Here is a 19,374-nt window from a genome sequence, read left to right as displayed (position 1 = left end):
AAAAATCCACTGTTGGTTTAGCTCTTGCCACTAGGAGAGGTGCTACTGCACTCTAGTGCACTGTAAGCCCTGCAACAGAAGCTGTCCTCCCGCTGGTGTCCACAAACACCTTCCCAGCAGGATCCTGCCGGGGCGCCTCCAGAATTCACAGCGCAGGCCTTGCCCTTCATCTCACTAGAAGCTAAAATCCCCAGCCTTTACTCTTAAATTACTGGGAGAAAAGACAACTTTATAGCTGGTTACATTCTTCACAATGGATGTTGTGCAGCACAGACAAGCCAGAGTTTTTGGCACACCTACACTAATGTGTCTAAACCTATAGGCCAAAGCAGAAATCTACTTATAAGTGTAAGAATATCTGTCACATGACCCTTTATATAAGTCAAAAGTAAAAGTAAATATCTGCAAGAGTCTAGCAAGGCAGTCAATGAGTTTAGTAAAAACAGCAAGAGGACAAATGCCAAGCAGCTCAGCTAATGTGCCTACTGCCCACAAGCAACTTTGTGCTCTTCTGAAATCCCATTTCCTGAAAAAAGGCTTATGGGCAGAGTTGTGGAATTAATTTTTTTGAGATTATATCCTGTATTTTTGAGCGAGTAAAAAAATATATTGCACTGTGTATATTGCATTTTTGTGCTATCTGAACTGCCAGAAAAAAAGTCTGTTTTGAGAAAAAGAAAACTGCAACACATCTTGGATACAATTAACTGTGGTTTAGTCCATAATCAGAGCTTCATTACATTAATGTTACTGAAATCTGTTTAGATTTATAGACTATGGGGAGGCACCATAAAATTAAGTATTGAGACATTTTGGATGTATTCTGTGTACTAACCTTTGTGTGTTCTAATGGGTAGCAATAAGAACTTTGCTTCAACAGACTTTTAGAACTCCTCAGATTTGTATTATTCATGCTAACATTGATTTTATCTGCTTTGAGTCACTCATACACTGGTGAATTCCTTAAGCCAGAATTAAAAGAAGTCTGAACCAGTCATACTGCTGGCTTGTTTCAATACCATATAAAATAGCATTTGAGTTAAGTAATTATGTAATAGCAATGATGCTTAGAAATAAACATAAATGCACTACTTTTTGCTTCTCTTACTATGCCAAGCACAGGACTTTTTCTTTCTTTTTGAAAGCATTAGGAATGACAACACAATGGCCCTTTTTCGTGTGCTGTCACATATTCTTCATATCCATACAATCACCGTAACGAAATAAGAACATCTCTTTTGTTAAAGAGGAAATGTGTCCTACAAGCAATATAGAAGTTCAAATCACCTGTTTTCCATTAAGCCTTTCAGTTTCAAACAACCTATCACAATAACTACTAAAAGATTATTTTGATGGTATACAATTTTATGCAAAATCTATTCTTGAAAATGGCACTATTTCTTGAAAAGCAGGGTACATTTAACTGTGGCACATTTCCATACAGAAGTATTGAATTGCTGATAGCACCAGTGCAGCAAATTTGATTTATTTTTGAATCAGACAATTTTCAAAACAATTTGATGATTTCCAAGGGCGAAATCTGCTGCCATTTTGTTGCATAACCTAAAGGAACAGAGCTTGAGTCTGGGCTACCAGAATGAGCTTGCTAATTCTGAGGGCTCGGAAATACATTTTTCTTTTGGGACCTTCGCTAAGTCGACAATAGAATCACTGTGAGACAATAGCAAGGGAACGCTGCAGATCTGTTGTACATTCACAGAGAGACCTACCAGCAAGTCCAGAAGTGGAAAGATTACTATCACAATTCCTCGAACTATAGTTAAAATCCCATAGTAAGGCTGTGCATAGTAACTGTTGAGTTTCTTCTGCATTTTACCCGTTCCCTAAAGTTTACGTCTTCAAAATCCAAATAAAGTGTTGTTATACAGAGCTACAATATATACTACTAATAAAGCAATATCCTTAAGTCTCCTGAGTGTTCCATGAATTTACAACTTCTCTGTTTTTTTAATAAAAACATCTCATAATTGCTTTGGTGGATTGATGATAATTCCAAGTCTTCCTTTACTTTAAGAAAATATATAACCACAGAAGACATTGCATACTTGTACCATTATTTGCTACAGTGTAACGTCAGCTTTTTTTCTCTTACAGTGAGGTGCTGGCAAGCAAGCCAGCAGGTTCCATAAATCTGTGCCAGGGAATCCTGTGAAAGGGAAAGCTACTGAATAATTTGGCACAAAAAAAAACGAGGGAGGAGATTTATAATCGTGATTAAAGACGAGGTGTCCTGGAGGTTTATTTATTTATTTATTTACTCTTCCCAATGGAGAAGTCAGAAAGTGGCAATCACATCCCTCTCATCCTTTACTGAAACTACTTTTTTGCAATACCACTCTGAAAGAAAGATACACTGCATCTTTTCTGGAAATCTGTGATTAGTAACAAGCAAAATAGAAACATACGGGTATATAGTTGCTGTGCAGGTTATCTCAATTGTTGGGAATATATGTGCATATATGCATGTACATATATATATATATGTATGTTCAGGACATATGCACATGGAAGTTTTGCTAGAAGACAGGAAGGGGAATTGCCTCTCTGCTTCCCTACATTCGACTGCCTTATTGAGCAAAGCACATGGAATAGACAAGTACAGCAGCTTCTAGGATCATTCCTGTAACACGAAATGACAAGAATGGAATAAGATCTTAGCACGCATGATGTGAAGGGCACTTCATGAAACTGGAAGAATAAGCTCAGTACGTGCATGGTGAATTACAAGAACAGAAATTACGCCAGCTGCTACTTAGCTTTTTAAAAAGCTCTGCGTTTCCCTGATAAAGTGCTACTCTGGCTTGAAGCACTGAGTGAATTGGAAGAGAAGTTCAGGAAAAGTATGTTAGTTCCTTCATTTTTTTAGAGACAAGCTCTGCTTTCAACACCTCTGATCTGGTCAGCATTTGCTAAGCCTTGCAGAGGCCAAGGAAAGAAGTGTCTTCTATAAACAGTGCTTGCTATGATTACAGCTATAAAGAAGTCCACAAAGTTGGAATTCCATACACATATTTTTGTAAGTATATCTGACTGTTTTCCCACTTCGCCCATCCCTGCTTAGCACAACTGTTTTTGCCCATAGTAGCTGTACGTTTACCACCAGAAATGTGCTGTAAGAAGAGCCGGGGCCTTACTTTTTCCTGGTGCCAGCACTCCACGAGCTCGGCGTCCGTGTGCCGGCTGTCCAGGGGAGCCAGGCGCTGCGACCAGGAGGCCAGCAGCGCGCCGAACTGCTCCAGGGCCTTTTCCAGCTGCGCGACCTGGGCGGCGAACTCCCGCTCGGAAAGGGCCATCTGGCTGAGCACATCCTCCAGGCTGCGCCGCGTCTGGAAGGCGCTCTCTTCCCACTGCTTCCAGTCCGACTGCAGGGCCTGCATCTCCGCAGCGAGCAGCTGGCGGCCGCCGGCGGCCGTGCCGCGCTTGGCCGCGGGAGCCAGCGTCTCCACTCGGCCGAGGCGGCCCGCGCCGACCGGGCGGGAGTCTAGCAGCTCCTGCAAGGGAACATTGCCATGGAAACCCGGCGGCCGACGCGCACGCGGGGCTGCAAACGGCGGCGGCCGGGGAGGCCGCAGCCCCGGGCACGCGCTGCGCTGCGCCGCGCTGGGGAGCAGCTCCCGCACAGACGCTCTCACGACACCCACGTTGTGGAGCGGAACGGGAAAGCCCCGGGAAAGGGCAGAGTACAGGAAAACCGAATCCAGAGAGATCGCCTGCTTTCAATCAGTTAGAGAGCAATGCTGAAAGCAGCATACGGACTGCAAACTTCCACAGGGCTGGGAGAGAAAGAACTTTTTTTAGATACTAAAATGCTGTTAGGCTAAGATAGGGAAAAGAATGTTGTTCTGATCTTTTGTATAAGAAACTCTAGTACGTAGCTCACCATAAGAATTTTAAGAACACAACTGTGTTGCTCAGAAAAAGCATTTTACAGCCTACCCCGATCTGTGATGTGCCATAATTGGTTGCACATGTTCTTTTTTTTTTTTTTTTAATGAATTCTTTCTACAGTGTCTTATTTTAATCTTGCACATGCTACAAAGAAATCTGGGTAAGTTTTCAGTGCTACAAGTTGGAGTATCTAAATGCCATCTTAACCCTTGCATACCAAAGTAAAGCTATTTATTTTCTTATTAGTCCTATATGCTAGAAAGTACTGTCTCCTCACTTCCTCACTTTACGCATGGAGAGCTTAAAAATAGAGGAGACTAAAACCTGTCCAAGAATATACAAGAAATTTGAAGTTTGAATTACAAGTATCCTGAACCATCATCTAGTACTCTGTTCCTTGGCCCTCTCTCTCATGTTTAGGAGCAGTGCGAAATCCTGGCATGTGTGCAAACATCAGGCATGACCGAAACATAAGATCTACATTAATGCTGCATTCAGATGCTAAAAATGCCTAGGAACAGACAGACCCATACAAATGGAAGGCTAAGGAGGCAACTCTACATGTCTATACAGGGAGGTAACTTAAACATTTTTACAGCGTTGGGTGACAGCAATCCGTGTACTGTTTCATGCCTCTCCATTTCATGCAAACTAGGAAAGATTGTTTCTGGCTTTGATTCAGACAGCCCCACCAAATGCAGAAAGCATACTTGGGGATGAAGGCAAAGCAGTATTCATTAATCAGCTAAGCCACATTCCTCTGTGACGCTACTGGGGTCCTCTTCTTCCAAACTACTTTAATGTGTACCAGTAGCTAGCTTGATTCCAAGTTCCAATTGCTCTATCAGTTTGATATGGGAAGGGAGAAGAAGACATGATATTGCTTAGAAAGCTTGTTTTCAGCTCACTGAAATGGCATAACCATTTCAAGTACACGAAGAGCAATAACCCACAACTTTCTTTCCCTGGCCTGTTTTAAAGAATGTGTTCTGAATGGCTGATGAAACCACAAAATGTTAACTTTCCTTACATTGATTTTGGTCATTTTTCTCTGTATGGCTGATGTGTCTCCAGATGCATCTGACCAGCGGTGCAACTCTTCTTTTGCAGAATGGAGCCAGTCTGTGAATTCATGCACAGCATCAAGGTACAGCAAATGATCCTTCACAATGTCTTCCACTTTCCTCATTTTCTCCTGTCAGTCAGATGGAAAATAGACCATTAAAATCATCAAATAATGTTCTGGATTCTGCCCAGACTTCAAACACACAGTGACAGAGAGAGTTGGTGTGACTCTATAGTATTCATCTGAATGCTTAACAGAATAGATTGCTGAATGCTGAGCAGCATCCATTGCTGAATGCTCACAGAAAAAGAACACAGTGCCACACTGCCCAAGGCTAAATACACGTTGGTCTGGACAGGCATGGTCTGCTTGAGCAAAGGAAGAATAAGACTCCCCAAAATGATGCCAAAAGTGTCCTTTACAACATCTTTCAACAAGACATGTATCCTGCAAAGCTGCAGCTGTGCAGCTCGGGCATGCTTTTCCCAATATTCCTTGGAGAGGATCCCAGCGAGCAATATGCTGGCCAAAACAAAGTTGTTATTTAGAAGCACCAAGTCTCTACAAATGCTAATGAGCAAATGCTAAAGAGTCACAATGATGGTCCATACAAGGCCACAAAGAAGCAATGGAAACCACAGAAGGTCCTTAGGGTGCTTACTTCATCACAGACACTAAATCAGCAATGTTTGCTGTCCCCAGCCACCTGCCCTGAACTCCTATGGAGGGTGCTTTCCCTGAGACACAAACAACAGCTGCATGGCTTCATCCCAGTCTATTACCATGACCTGAAGGTGTTTACCATAGCACAAGGAAGTGAAAACTAGAAATTCAACAGCTACATCCCATGCTGTTTAGTTTCAGGGATGTATCTAGAGAGATCTCTATCTCAAAAAGACATAAATGACTACTATTGCATATTTTTCCTCCTTTGGTACTCTTCCCTACATATATGTATGTGTATGTTTATATATATACAGAGAGAGAGAGAGAGAGATTTATTGCTTTAGATTATTTCCTCTTACAGGCAACACTTTACATTTATTTACACTGAAGATCACTTCTTTGCTCACTCAGTTTGTTTACAGTCCTCATGGAATTCATGTCATTGGGCCCAAGAGAGCATTTTATCCTCTGCAAGATTTCACCCTGCACTCCCTTCTCTGAGTCATTAACAAGGATGCTGAACAAAACTAATTCTAACATTGTTTTTTGGAGGACCCTATTATTGACTCCTTTCCATTCTGAAAAGTGATCATTAAACCATTACTTCCTATACTTCGGTCAACCTTTAGTTCATTGATGGACCTTTCTTTCAATCCTGTGATATTTTTTCTTAAAGCTTCTTAAGTTTCTTTAATAGCCCTTTTTATGGAACCTTAGAAAAAGCTGTTCGAAAATCCAAGTATATTATGTCCACTTTGTCCCCTTTACTATGTGCTTAGAGACACCCTCCTAGAACTCCAACAGATTAGTTTGGTAAGGTTTTCTTTTACAGAAGCTGTAGCTTCTCGGCACTGTATTTATCCAGTATGACCAGTGATATTGATTTTTATTATAAATTACTGCAGTGATTGTGGTTTGAGCATTCCTCCAGAGCTCTCAGATGAATGCCATCTGGTGAATGCCAGGTGGTGACTTATTGACTTCTAAATCAGCTGTTTCACAGAATGGTTGATGTTGTAAGGGACCTTTGGAGATCATTTGTCCAGCCTCCTGCACTAGCAGAGACACCTAGAGCACATGGCACAGGATCATGTCCGGGTGGTTTTTAAATATTTTCAGAGGAGACTCCACAACCTCTCTAGGTAACCTGTATGACAAAGTGGTTGGTCTAAGACTTTCTGTATATTTACATCAGACTAATCTAGCTTTCTTGGATGTGCTTCCTGTAAAGAAAATGTCAGGTCTGTGAATCTCCTCATCATCTTCAGTGCACAGAAATTACACAAATTCATTGAACTTCTCCAGGATGGCCTTATTATTCCTGTGTGTATCTTTTCTTTTTGCTGATAATGTAGTTCCACCAGTTTCCTAAATGACATGCTATTTCTGATAGATTTAAAGAACATTTTGCTATCAGCTTGAGCATCCTTTGGGAAGAATGCTTCCAACTCTGTTTTAGACCTCAGTTTCTTGCTTACATGTAGATTGTTCTATGCAATATCATGGGCGCAGAGCCCCATCTCCGCCTTTCCCAGCCCATCATCCCAACTGGGAAACTCTGGGCCAGCTGGTTACTTATTGATGCCTGCCCAGGATGTATACAATGGTAGGATTAAGACAAGAAACTCTGGAAAATTAATATTTTTTGAAAGAAAAATAAAAACACTTGTCTTTAATATCTATCTATAAATTTTCCATTGACTTATTTTGGATGTTGAGGAAAATTACTTAAAAAAATAAGTTTATTGATACATACCAATTTTAGGAAAACATCACTATGCTTGTTTATCATGGTCTTTTCATGCATAAATTTTAAAAGCATTTTACTGAGTCGGTTACCTTTGCATTGCTCCAGCTTTAACTCTGCTTAACCTAGCAGATGTTATACTAGGATGAAACTGCACTAATCTCTAGAAATCAGATTCATTGTTTATTATTTCCAGTAAAAGAGAGAAGTTCACCATAAAAATAAAAAAGTGTGAATAGATGATAATTATAGATTAGGTATATCTAAGACAGCTTTAATATCTATAGTCTATGGTTAAAACAATACGACAATTGAAATAATAGTAAATCTTTTCTCAAAAATAAAAACAAACAAAAAACCTCATAAAGAAACAGCAAGATTCCATATAAAGAATCTTCTCATCAGGTTTAGACACATAAATGTGGATTTTTCCTGAAAAATTTAATTAACATGTCCTAATTTTTTTCTATTGTCTATAAAAAATGTTTCTATTTAATACTTTGATAGATTTATTACTAATTTTTAAATTTGGCTTTCTTTTTTATATATGCTTCAGATTTCTTTTTTATATAATATACAAATTAATTACCTAGACATCTTCAGCACTATTCTCAATACATCACTACCTAAATCACAATTACATCAGATTCCTGAATTCCTGACCATGTGCTATCTACACAGTCTTTTCTTCAGTTTCACAGTGACATTAGCCTCTTATTTTGTGGACCCTATTGCTGATGCAAACTTTCCTATTAGCTGAGATGATGGAGACCATAACTCAGAATTAGTGTCACTGTCATGATCTGACTGGCAGAAGATCTCTGTGGATTAATTTGTATCTTTGCTTAGAACCTGAACGCATCACTGGTATGACATGTACAGTGATTAATGGTTTTGAACATCACAATCTATGACAGTATATATTTCCAATAATTAGTTTACTCTCCTGGATATATGTAGCGGCCTCAGTGAGGCATTTTATTCTTCTGAACGTAAAAATAATAATAATGATAGCAGCTAGGAATGAATGAAAATGAATCTTGAAGGAACATTACAGTGTATATTAAGCTAGGAATAAAATGTATGCCCTTCTCTTTTCAAAAATAATAAATATAACAATAATTCCAATTCTCAATCTTTTCTTACATTCTCATCAATTTTAATAAACTACATTTCATTTTTTGTTAGACTCCATTATAAGAAATGTACAAAAAAACTATTTGCAACACAAGCATTCCTTTATCCACAATAAAAATATGAATATGATCTTTTGCAAAGATCGATGCCTAAGAGTTTAAGTTTTTTGAAATGGCAGTGTTTGCTTTTATCTTACCTTGGCTACAGCTGTGATGTCATTAAAGTGTGTTTTTAGTTCTTCTTGAGCTGCTTCTCCAAATGAATCATCCTCAGTTTTTCCATACAGTTCCATGGCTTTTTCTGTGAGTTGATGCAAATCACCAGAGTGATCCTCTATCTCAGAAACGACAGCTTGGAAGTGGTCCAGTTGAGCAAACTTCTCTTTCAGACCAATCTGTGGTTCTACAGGATGTTCTACTTTGTGATTCAGTTTCTCTAGCCACTGCTCCAGCTGGTTCTTCCTTTCCAGATATTCATTCCACTGGCTAATCACCGACTCCAGGCAGCTTACATTAAAAGCAAATACAAAGCAAGTGTAGATGAGAAATTTTGAAAGGAAAAAAAGAACATACTTGTACCTTAATTGCTATTCTCTGTATCTCTGTATCTAGGTATGATGCCTTTATAATATGCTTTTTCCCTCCATCTTGCTTTTATTTTTTTCCATCTATTTAAATTCATGCTATTCTAAATTTCTGCTCTTTAGACTATCACATATAAGCCAATACAATTGTTTCACCAGCACAGGTGACACCAGCAATGTCTGTCTCAGATGAATGAAAAGCACACTCCAGTGTCTGCAGCAAAATAAAATACAGACCATTACTGAAGCTCTTAATTTAATAAATTCTCAGTCAAAAAAATTTCAGCAACTTAGAAAATTATTGAAAATTAAGAGATATTCTGGTAATCTTGGAATCAATTATATGCTGCCCATTTTCAGTTTATAATAAATACACTCTTCTTTTATCTCTCTCTCTTCTATCAGATATCCATATTTCTCTGGGACTTATGTTGAGGAATATAATTCTGATTTCATTACACTGTAAATAACAGTGCTGGTTTTCACCCAAAATGCAGTAGCCACCCAATCTAAATCGTATTCTATGACAGAAAGTGGGTAAAGTCAGGCTGAAAAGTTAAAGCCTATCCATTGTAATTTTTCACATACAATTCTACCATAATTTTGATAATAATGGGACATTATTGGTATGTCCCTGGAACTTTGTTTTCCAGGGAGTTTTACCTCTGCCAGTTCACTGAGGTGCTGATGATGTCATTCCAAACAACCTTCAGTGTTTGCAGCTGGTTTTGTATCACCTTTTGTCCTTCCTCATTGCTGCTTTTAAGTGCCTGTTCTCCTTTGCCAATCGCCATATTCAGCTTAACCTCCCCATCACCTTTGAGTAAGAGGATCTCCTGTGAGTCAAAAAAAAAAAAATCAAATGTAAACTTATTGCAGGTAAAGGATGTTATTTCAACAGGGAACACCATTTTTAATGAACTCATTTACCACTTGAAAACTATGCAAAATATGAATTCTTAGATACCCTTCTTTTTCAAGTGCCTGTCCCTTGCTATGTGCTAGTAATGCAACAGCTATGCCCACAGCCATACAGGTATTTCATTTTATCACACTGAAATATTGACCACAATGCAGCAAATAGCGAAAAGCTCAAGCACTACCCAGAAAACCTGCACCACACTGCTAGAGGAAATCTCAAGAGAGCTCAGAGCAGGATCACCTACACTTGTGTCTTTCATAATAGATATTTAATCCATTGTCAAAAGCCTCCTGTGAGAGATATGGCAATAGACAATTGTGTGAACTATTCCAGGGCTTCACTGCCACCAGGGTTTTTTGGTTTATATGGTTTATGAAAACATATTTTCATGTTTGGCTATTTTTCATTAAGTATAGTACCTTGAACTTTGCACCCTCCATACTCCGTTAAATACCATAAAATCATAGAACCATTATGATTGGAAAAGACTTTCAAGATGAGCAATCCATAAACCCATCAGCACCATGCCTACTAAATCATGCCCCTAAGTGCCTCATCTACATGTTTCTTGGACACTGCTAGGGACGGTGACTCCACCACTTCCTTAGGCAGCCTGTTCCAGTGCTTCACCAATTATTCAGAGTAGAATTTTTTCCTAGTATCTAACCTGAACCTTCCCTGGTGCATCGTGAGCCCATTTCCTCTTGTTCTATCAGTAGTTATTTTAGAGAAGAGACTGACTCCCCAGCTCACTACAACCTCCTTTCACATAGTTGTAGAGAGCAATAAGGTCTCTCCAGAGCATCCTCTTCTTCAGATTAAATAATTCCAGCTCCCTCAGCTGCTCCTCATAAGGTCTGTGTGCCAGTCCCTTCACCAGTGTCATTGTCCTTTGGACACACTCATACTATATCTCCCAATTTGTCAAGGTCACTTTATATTCTAATCCTACTATTCTAATCCTTTCATAACCATGGGAAGAAAGAAATATAAAAAAAAATTATTTTCCTTAACCGTGATCTTCATCCGATATTAGTCTTGATACAAAATCTTTAGCTCTTTACCTGAATTTGCATCAGTCGTCTCTCTAGTGTGGCTTTGCTACCAACAGTGCTCTTTGATGATGCTAGTTTATCTTGAACATCTTTCACCCATGACCATATGCTCTGCAGCGCCTCTTCCAAAGCAAGATGCTCCTGGAGTGCAATCTGACATGTTCGTAGTTTCTCCTTGACAGTTTTGACCATGTTTTGGTAACTGGTGAGATGCTGAGAAGCCAGGCGCACTTCTTTACCTGCACCTTGCCCTCCTTCATTTAAAGTCTGTGCCATTTGGGAAAGTTTATCAAAAGGTTCTCTGAAAGAAAAAAATATGGAGACTAAAAGTCAGTTTCAGAAAGCATGGAGTATTGTTAGAGCAGATATTTGAAGTTATGAATGCTGCTGAGATAGTCACCTACTCCACCACTGATGGACTGCATGGCTAATGGAAAACTTAGCTGGGAGACACTGAAGGGAAATAAAGCAATATGCATGGATAAATAGCTTGCCTGATGTATCATACCATTTCTCCTACATTTTTGCACTTGAAATGATCATCCTAAAATCTTCATGCTGCACATTTAAATAAAAATTAAGTTTGATTTTTCTTTCAGGATGTCCACTTTTCTAGTTTTGTTATGAACTGCTACCATTTTATGCCTGTCAAAGATTTTAGGCAGTTAGTTTATAGTCTTTGACAGGCAGGAAGGTTGAAGGTAGGAAGCTCAGGCCATTTGTCCAGGATTAGACACTGAGTATGGGATTCTGAAAAAGGTTCAACAAAAGGTATTAAAACTCTGGCCTTATACATTCTCAGTTAATCTCAAATCATGGGTTCACCTATCCTGTTCCCTCCAAATTACAGAGAATTTACCCCAGACCAAACTGTTTTGCATTAGTCTCAGGAGATAGGTAGGGGCAGGGTGTTTTCTTTTAGTAAGCTCTGAGGCTTGAACAACCGAATACTATTTTTGTTCTGTCTTCACCAACCTAATAATAAAAAATAATTTGAAAACCACAGTGTTCCATAAAAAAGCAATTACTTCATCTTCCATGGCTAAGCCTGAATTCTAGAAAGATTTCACACAGCCATGTAGCTGTTGTTTGGGCTCTCTATGTACAGCCAGGTTTACATAAAAGTGGATCCTGCTAATCTCATTGCATCCAAATATCACAGGACAAAAAGGGAAAATAAAAAGGAAAAAAATAAATAGATAAGTGTCATTTTGGTATTATTTCTTATTAGATATAATATGATACTTCACAGGCTTCAGTTAGGAATGAAGTAAAATAAGCTTTTCTTGGTGAGAAACTGGATCCGACTTCAAATTCAAAACTGCTTAAAACTAGAAGTATCTGCACTCAGCCTCCGTTCACACAGTGTGTTCCAACATCTCTATCTATCTTTTAAAAACACCTTCCACCCAAACACTTTAGTTTCATTGTTGTTTTATAAGATTAAAAAAAGTGATTTTTGTTAACAAATGTGTTTCATACTACCTTGAAGTCAGTAACTCTTCCAGGAACTTTTCCACTTTCTGCACCTCATTTTTCTTCTCAGGAATAAGCTGTTTGTGCTCTCCTAATGCTTCTGTGCTTATTCTTTCTTCCATTTCATGTATCCACAGGCTGAGTTTCTTCTGTTGATCCTCAAAACTACAGAAAGGATAAGTATTTCCTTAAAAAGGTTTCTCAGGTGGAATAAAGTTAGTAAGATCATCATCCACAAGAACAGGAGTATCACTTTAATGCCTAGTGAATGAGAGTTGTACACAAAGCATAATTCTGTAGTGACTACTAATCTAAAAATATTCAGCAACTCTCCAAAAATGTTCAGGAAAATCATGGGAACTGCAGGGGGAAAGAAGCCTCTAAAATTTAAAGTGGCAGTACTTTTATTTATTAGTATATTCAGCAAAGACAGACTGGATGAAATGAAAGACCTTCCTAAATGCTTCTAAAGATTTAGGCTAAGGTTAAAAAAAACAAAAATGTGTAGAATGGGGCTTTTACTCAATATTGACATACAAAATTTTTATAGGCACTTGAAGTGTTGTGCTCTCTCTTTTTCTGGCAGAACATAATCGGAATCTGAAGTGCTCCAAACGCAGCAAAACAGGCTCTGGCTTTGGGCTCCTATATTTACAACCTTTTGTTTACACAAAGGCAGACCAAAAATTTCCTTCTCATCTTGCTGTTTTATCCGTTACAACAATAACCTTAAATTAGAAACAGTTTTAAACATAACCATGGCTAAAAACATGTGAAACACCATAATCATCCCCCAAATAATTTCAGAGTAAGTACTATCCTACTCTCTCCTTAGGAAGTATGTCCATCTAGGAAGGGATAGGACAGAAGACAGTGCTGTGCAAAAAGCACACTGTCTTCAAAGCCTAGAGTAGAACATGAAAAATCATCACACCTTTTCACACTTCTTCATAGTGTGAACCCATACTACTGATTGGGGATCACGAGCTACGCAGATCTATCACAAATGAGTTCCCAATCTTCCATACTTTAAACAAATCCATTCCCTTGGATAAAAACCTGTTGCCTTTTTTTTTTTTTTTTTTTAAGTGAAGACCTCTGTTCTTAAATGTCTCCAAAGGAAGAAGAAAACAGGAAGAAAGTAAATAACTCAAAATCATTTCAAATTGTGTCCTGAATTTCCATAGTCTGAAGATTACATTCTGCCTGAGACTACTTGCATTACTCACCTTCCCAAATCTGAGGCACATGCTTCCAGGGCTTGCTTATCTTTCACACACTGGTTGAGGAATTCCTGGAAACTACGAGTCGACTTTTCTATTTGCTCCTGGATATGGCTCACAGCTGCTTTTGGTAAACAAGCATACAAATTTTCTCCTTCCTTACAAGCAGCTTCTAATTTGTTCTGTCCCTCACTTACAGAGTCTAGCACAACCTGTGTGAGGAATGAATACAGTTTCAACATGAAAGATCTAATGGTTGAAAATAAGCACTACTTCTATCAGAAACATCCATATTTCCCCGAGAAGATTAGAGTCATGTCTGGTTAAAGAACAAGTTCAAAGCAGATGTTTTAAATAAAATTGTATGGAACAGCTTTAAGATTCTCAGAGTTGACTCTTCCTGTCTGGTCCAAAGGCAGCAGTTTCAATAGATGGGCTAGTATCTGATCTGGTTGTGCTCTGATTCTATCAGAAAATGACTCAGACAAGCTTTGACATAAGCGTTAATTTATAGGACTGAATAGTGTGGGAAACAATAGGAAAAGGAAGAGCAGATGAAGAGAAAAAAAAAATTAAGTATTAGAAACAAGATTAGTTATACATACATCTTCCAGAAATTACTGTTTGATCTGAAAGGTGAATGTACTCGTTTCTCTGTATTTTCTCTACAATATACATTGCCGTGTTGAACAAAGCTTATTTATCTGTTTAAAAAAATAGTAACAAGCATTTCCATGTACTAGATACATATAGTTAAAACAGCTATTAACTATACCTGCAAATCATGTAGTTTTGTCTTTATGACTTTGCTGTCTCCAGACCTGTCAGATAATTCTTTTACTGAAGTCTTCACACCAGAAAACCATTCTTGGAATTCTTGCATAGAACCTTATTTTAAAAAAAGAGTACAGAGAAGAGAATATTCTTTCAAGAGGCAGCATTATCGATAATAATGTACGTGTGTCTTCCACACTTCAGAAGTCTTTCTTAAACAAGTTTGCAAATGCTAAAGGGATGAGTCTTACTCCCTTCAATGACCCTAGGATTAATTTCATATGTTAGATGTTTCCGGTATAAACATCTAAATTTGAGCAGTCACACTAGGGTTCCCCTTAGAGTTAATGAGAAAGGCATTTCAGGCTGTGATTTATCTGGCACAATTTAATGCTGGGTAAATATCTCTTTTAAGATTAAATAAATGCCTACTTCTCTCTACCAATTACCAGGTGAGCTCAGCTGCTTACCAAGCAGCTCATATGTAGACATTAGAAACATGTTTATTTGATTAAATATCTCAGAATGGGAAATACATGGAGTATATAATACTTCACAAAGAAGGGGAAATATATGAGAATGTGAGGAAGCAACAGCTGAATTGAAGAAAGGCAGAACTGAGCTTGCTTCAGTTAGTGTTAAATGTTTAAAGATGAATTTTGTGTTTTGCAAAATATATTGTTTTGCAGCAGATTTGAAATGAACACTTGGTAACAGGACTCTCTGAAAGGCAAATACAAAAATAAAGTTGTAACTGCAAGTGACATCACTGGAAACACTGGCAGGCTGCTCTTTGGCAGAATGATTCATGGCTGTGGGCTAACAGCTCATATTAACAAGCCCAAAGACTCACTGAGAAAGTGTTTTTCCAGGGACTCCTGCATGCTGGCCTGTGTCCTGGAACAGAGCTGATTCACAGCTTCATACTTCTTTAACAACGAAGTGACACTGCCGCCAAGAGTCTCCAGCTCCACAGAGTGGTACTTGCGACACAGGCTGTTGAGGTTCTCCCGGGTTGAGTCAATACTGTTCTGTTGAAGCTGAAGGTCTCTTTGTGTCTCCTGAGAATGAAGTTACAGCGCAAATACTACATTTCTGAAGAAACAAGAGAACCTTCTCTTCTTAAGATTCCTACCCTTCTCACACGCTCCTTCCTCCTATGTTACACTGCAAGCCCTAGACAAAGTCAAGAAAAGAGGTACTAGATCACAGTTCCTGAATTTTTCCAAATGAGATGGATCCATGAAACCAGAGTCAGAACAGAAAATTGAAATCTTCTTCATGCTTTTAAACTCTATTTTAAAAATAACAATTTTCAAGACATAATGAATAGCATTGCTTATTTTCAGCGAAGTCTGAAAGGATGCATAAGATGCGCTACACCACTGGTGTTTACTGGGACTTCTGAATGAAAAGGAGCTTTTGTTTGTCTAGAGATAAATATTTATCCCCAAATTAAATTTAAACTAGCTGGTACATCAGCATTAGTGTGTTTTTCACAATAAAATAATTTCTGCATGGCTTGCCATATTAAGATGCATATAATCACACACAATCAAGACAGTACTAGGATGGAGACAAAAGAATTGTTGCATATGAGGACTGATGAAAATTACTGAGGTAGAAAGCTGGGTTAAACTGAGTTCAGTCCAAAGTCTTACTTTTGTGAGTTAAAAAATACACAAAAACTGAAAGGGTGGGGATTGACATGTGAGCATGCTGGATAAGTAACTAAAGAGATCAGTGTAAAGAAATGGGTTCACAATAAATACTGTACTATTCCTTATAATTTTCTAACATGTATTTCAGTATGAAGATGATATATCAGAAATTTTGCTCACTAATAGAACTGGCATGACTGCATTGTTTGCTCATGTTCTAAAAGCTAGACAGCACATATATTCTTATCATTTTCTCATACTTTTTCTCATCAAATGAAAATTAACATGAAATATAATATTTAATTGTTGTTATACATGATTAACAAAAAATCTGATAAAGAACAGAGGTCACTACATAATAAATGGTAAATTCATCTTTTCGAGCACTGACCTTCACTTTATTTACTGCTTCAGGATTCAGGTTACGTGCACAATTTAGCAATGTCTCTTCGACTGTTGTCAACCAGTCTGTCGTCTGATTGATAAGCTTCTGTAACTGTGTCTTCTGAGTATTGAAATCTTTTAGCGTCTCTTCTACTGTCTCTGACATTTCTTTGGCATGTTCCAACTTTTGCCTCAAATCTGATTCTATGAACTAAAAGCAAAAGGTAATTTGTTAAACTGCTAAAATGAAGCATTTCTCATGGTAACAAGAGAACTGAAAATTTATGAAAAAATATGGAAAGCAGGAAGGTGATCATTTTGCTCTCTTTACATCCCTAATTATAAATAGTTACTTGAATAAAACATGGCAGCCATTCAGGATCAAAACTTAGCTGTACAGAAAGCCAAAGAAGTGATACTAACTTCTGAAAAGCTAGACTGCAAACTGATCTGTTATTATCCCTCTGTGAGAAATAAAGAGCTGATCTCTTTCTTTTATAACAAATCCCATACTAACGCTATAAAGAAAGATTAATTGTTAAGACTTAGAGTGTTGAGGCTCACAGAATTTGTATGTAAGGGTGAATCAAATTGAAGACAACACAAAAAATGCTAGATATTATCCATTAATCTGTTTAAACACAGCAATATATGTAATTATAATAGATGTTTGCTGTGCACATTTTACTATGAAAAGCAGATCCAATGCCTCATAATATGATACTATCTATAAATGAGTGATTTCTAAGCCTTCTATTAAGAAATTCATTTCCTTTTGTTTTCTGAATGTGACCTGATCATACTGGAATTGTCTTAAATATATTCAGCATTTGAATGTTCTCAATTAACTTGAGGATTTATGTTTTACTGGGGAGTTTTATTCTTAAATTTACATTTTACATGGATACATTAACTTCAGGTTTTTTTTGTAACTATGATTTTTTTGTGTATATCACATTCAGTAGTTGAAAATGAGTGTGTTGTTTAACAGTTATATTCTGCAAAATAGCATATTCCAAGTTTTCTTCTATAAGTGGATGGATATTAAATTCATGAAAAAATCTGAAGTTTCTTAACCTCTCATATAAAAGGAATAGTGACAATAGATTTTTACTATAGGTATCTCAGATTGTACTTTGTAATATCATTTACTAAAATATCTGAATTGCTAATTCAGGCCTATGTTTGGGTCATGACATAATCTGGGAAAGATTTGAGTATTAAATTAAGTTCAGCTAAATTCTGATGAATGTATTTGAAAGAAATACCTAATTGAGATACTTCCCTGCTTGTGTAAATCCCACAGTCAGCTTTTAAAATTTCTGACATATTGGAATTTGATAAACATTTGAAAATCATCACATAATCATTTTCTGTTTAAAATCAAACATACAAAAAACATATTTTCATGTGTTCTATTTCATATTTTTATATGCCCTAAAACTTAAAAAAAGGATATAGCCATTCATGAAAGTTCAACAGGTTAACATTTCTGTTTTATTCTTTTTTGGTGACAGTAAGTTCAGGGCACTAATTCCAATCTACTAAAGAATACTTCTATTCCACTACCTCCTACATCAGAAGACTTTCAAAGAGGAAAACTCTGTAAGTACCCACACAGCTTCATGCTGTGCAGTGTTGAGAACACCTGCATCATACCTGATCAGATACCTCGTAAGCTGTTGCCAATTTTTGAACTTAAAAACAAACAAACAAACAAAAAGTCTACAACTCTAATCTCCAATTTTAACATCCTTCTATAGAAAAACTAACAGTGATTAAAGAAACACAAACAGATAGTAACCATGAGCCATGATATGACAGCAACAGATAAATGTGAGACAAAGTGCAACAGTTTGTTCTTAGCCATTTGAACCTACACTGTGATGAGCAATGTCTTTAGTTTACCTGAAGATCTGCAGGAGGCTCTTCACTGTGCGTCAGTTTTTTGAGATCTGAAATTTTAGAACTAAGCAGCTCCAACTTCAGTTCTCTGTCCTTGAATTCAGACTGCAAAAGAAACGTAGTCAAGATTTCATACCAAACAACACAAAGGATTCAGAGCTTCAGAGGAATGCTCTATCAAATGGAAAAAAAATAAAGAAAATGTAAACAAGGTTTAGCCATTAAAGGCAAACATAGTTGTTCTATTAGTTTTCTTCTCTAAGAATCTCCCATCTCCTTTTCTTTAGTATATTAAACTTAGAGATTTCCCCCGCCTCCATTAAAACAACCACACACATTTTAGCATTTAAAATGCTCTAGCAGCTTTCATTTCTAAAAAGTGGCTGAATAAAAATGAGAATGTCATTGTTTATTTGACTGGAAAAATCCACTGTGGTTGTTAGGTTCCACTTGATGGAATGCAGAGTATAATACATGTGTTCTCTGTTTTTTATTACAGGCAAGTGAACACTTGGAAAAAATTAGACATAGAACTAAATTTTATGCTCAAAAGAGATTTAAAATATAAATGCTACCCACATGGACATATCAGGACGTAGCATTTACTCTGGATATATATTTATATAAGTTATACAGAAATTTTTTATTAACTAAAAAAAAATATAGTAACAAGAGAATCAAAATTTTCATATAGTAATTTTGAAATATTAGACAAATAATTGGTGCAAATTTCTATACTACTACCCAGACTTCCTTTTCTAGAAAATTCAAACAGATCACTGATTAAAATATTGGACCATTTAAGGATAAATTTACTGCATTTAATTTCTACACTGACATGGCGGAAGTTCAGGTTCAGAAGTATC

At 37.3% G+C, this 19,374-nt stretch overlaps 1 protein-coding gene across 1 annotated transcript in view; it reads right to left on the bottom strand.

Moving 5' to 3' along the window:
* The window catches only part of SYNE1 (spectrin repeat containing nuclear envelope protein 1), a 230,181-nt gene that overhangs the window by 137,210 nt on the left and 73,597 nt on the right, over window positions 1–19,374 (bottom strand). Inside the window, exons 43-53 of the mRNA XM_088537041.1 lie at window positions 18,512–18,613; window positions 16,611–16,814; window positions 15,412–15,619; window positions 14,560–14,672; window positions 13,791–13,996; window positions 12,571–12,726; window positions 11,095–11,386; window positions 9,772–9,944; window positions 8,722–9,031; window positions 4,940–5,104; window positions 3,156–3,512 (exon numbers count right to left, since the gene is read on the bottom strand). Of these exons, the coding sequence (XP_088393167.1) occupies window positions 3,156–3,512; window positions 4,940–5,104; window positions 8,722–9,031; window positions 9,772–9,944; window positions 11,095–11,386; window positions 12,571–12,726; window positions 13,791–13,996; window positions 14,560–14,672; window positions 15,412–15,619; window positions 16,611–16,814; window positions 18,512–18,613 (2,286 nt within the window). The remainder of the gene's footprint in view (window positions 1–3,155; window positions 3,513–4,939; window positions 5,105–8,721; window positions 9,032–9,771; window positions 9,945–11,094; window positions 11,387–12,570; window positions 12,727–13,790; window positions 13,997–14,559; window positions 14,673–15,411; window positions 15,620–16,610; window positions 16,815–18,511; window positions 18,614–19,374) is intronic.

The sequence above is a fragment of the Tinamus guttatus genome, unplaced genomic scaffold, assembly GCF_059628265.1.
Source record: "Tinamus guttatus ecotype Peru unplaced genomic scaffold, ASM5962826v1 Tinamus_guttatus_pri_ptg000716l, whole genome shotgun sequence".
Taxonomy (NCBI): Eukaryota; Metazoa; Chordata; class Aves; order Tinamiformes; family Tinamidae; genus Tinamus; species Tinamus guttatus.
Note: the sequence above shows the minus strand (reverse complement) of the source record. Positions and strands in the feature narration are given on the sequence as shown.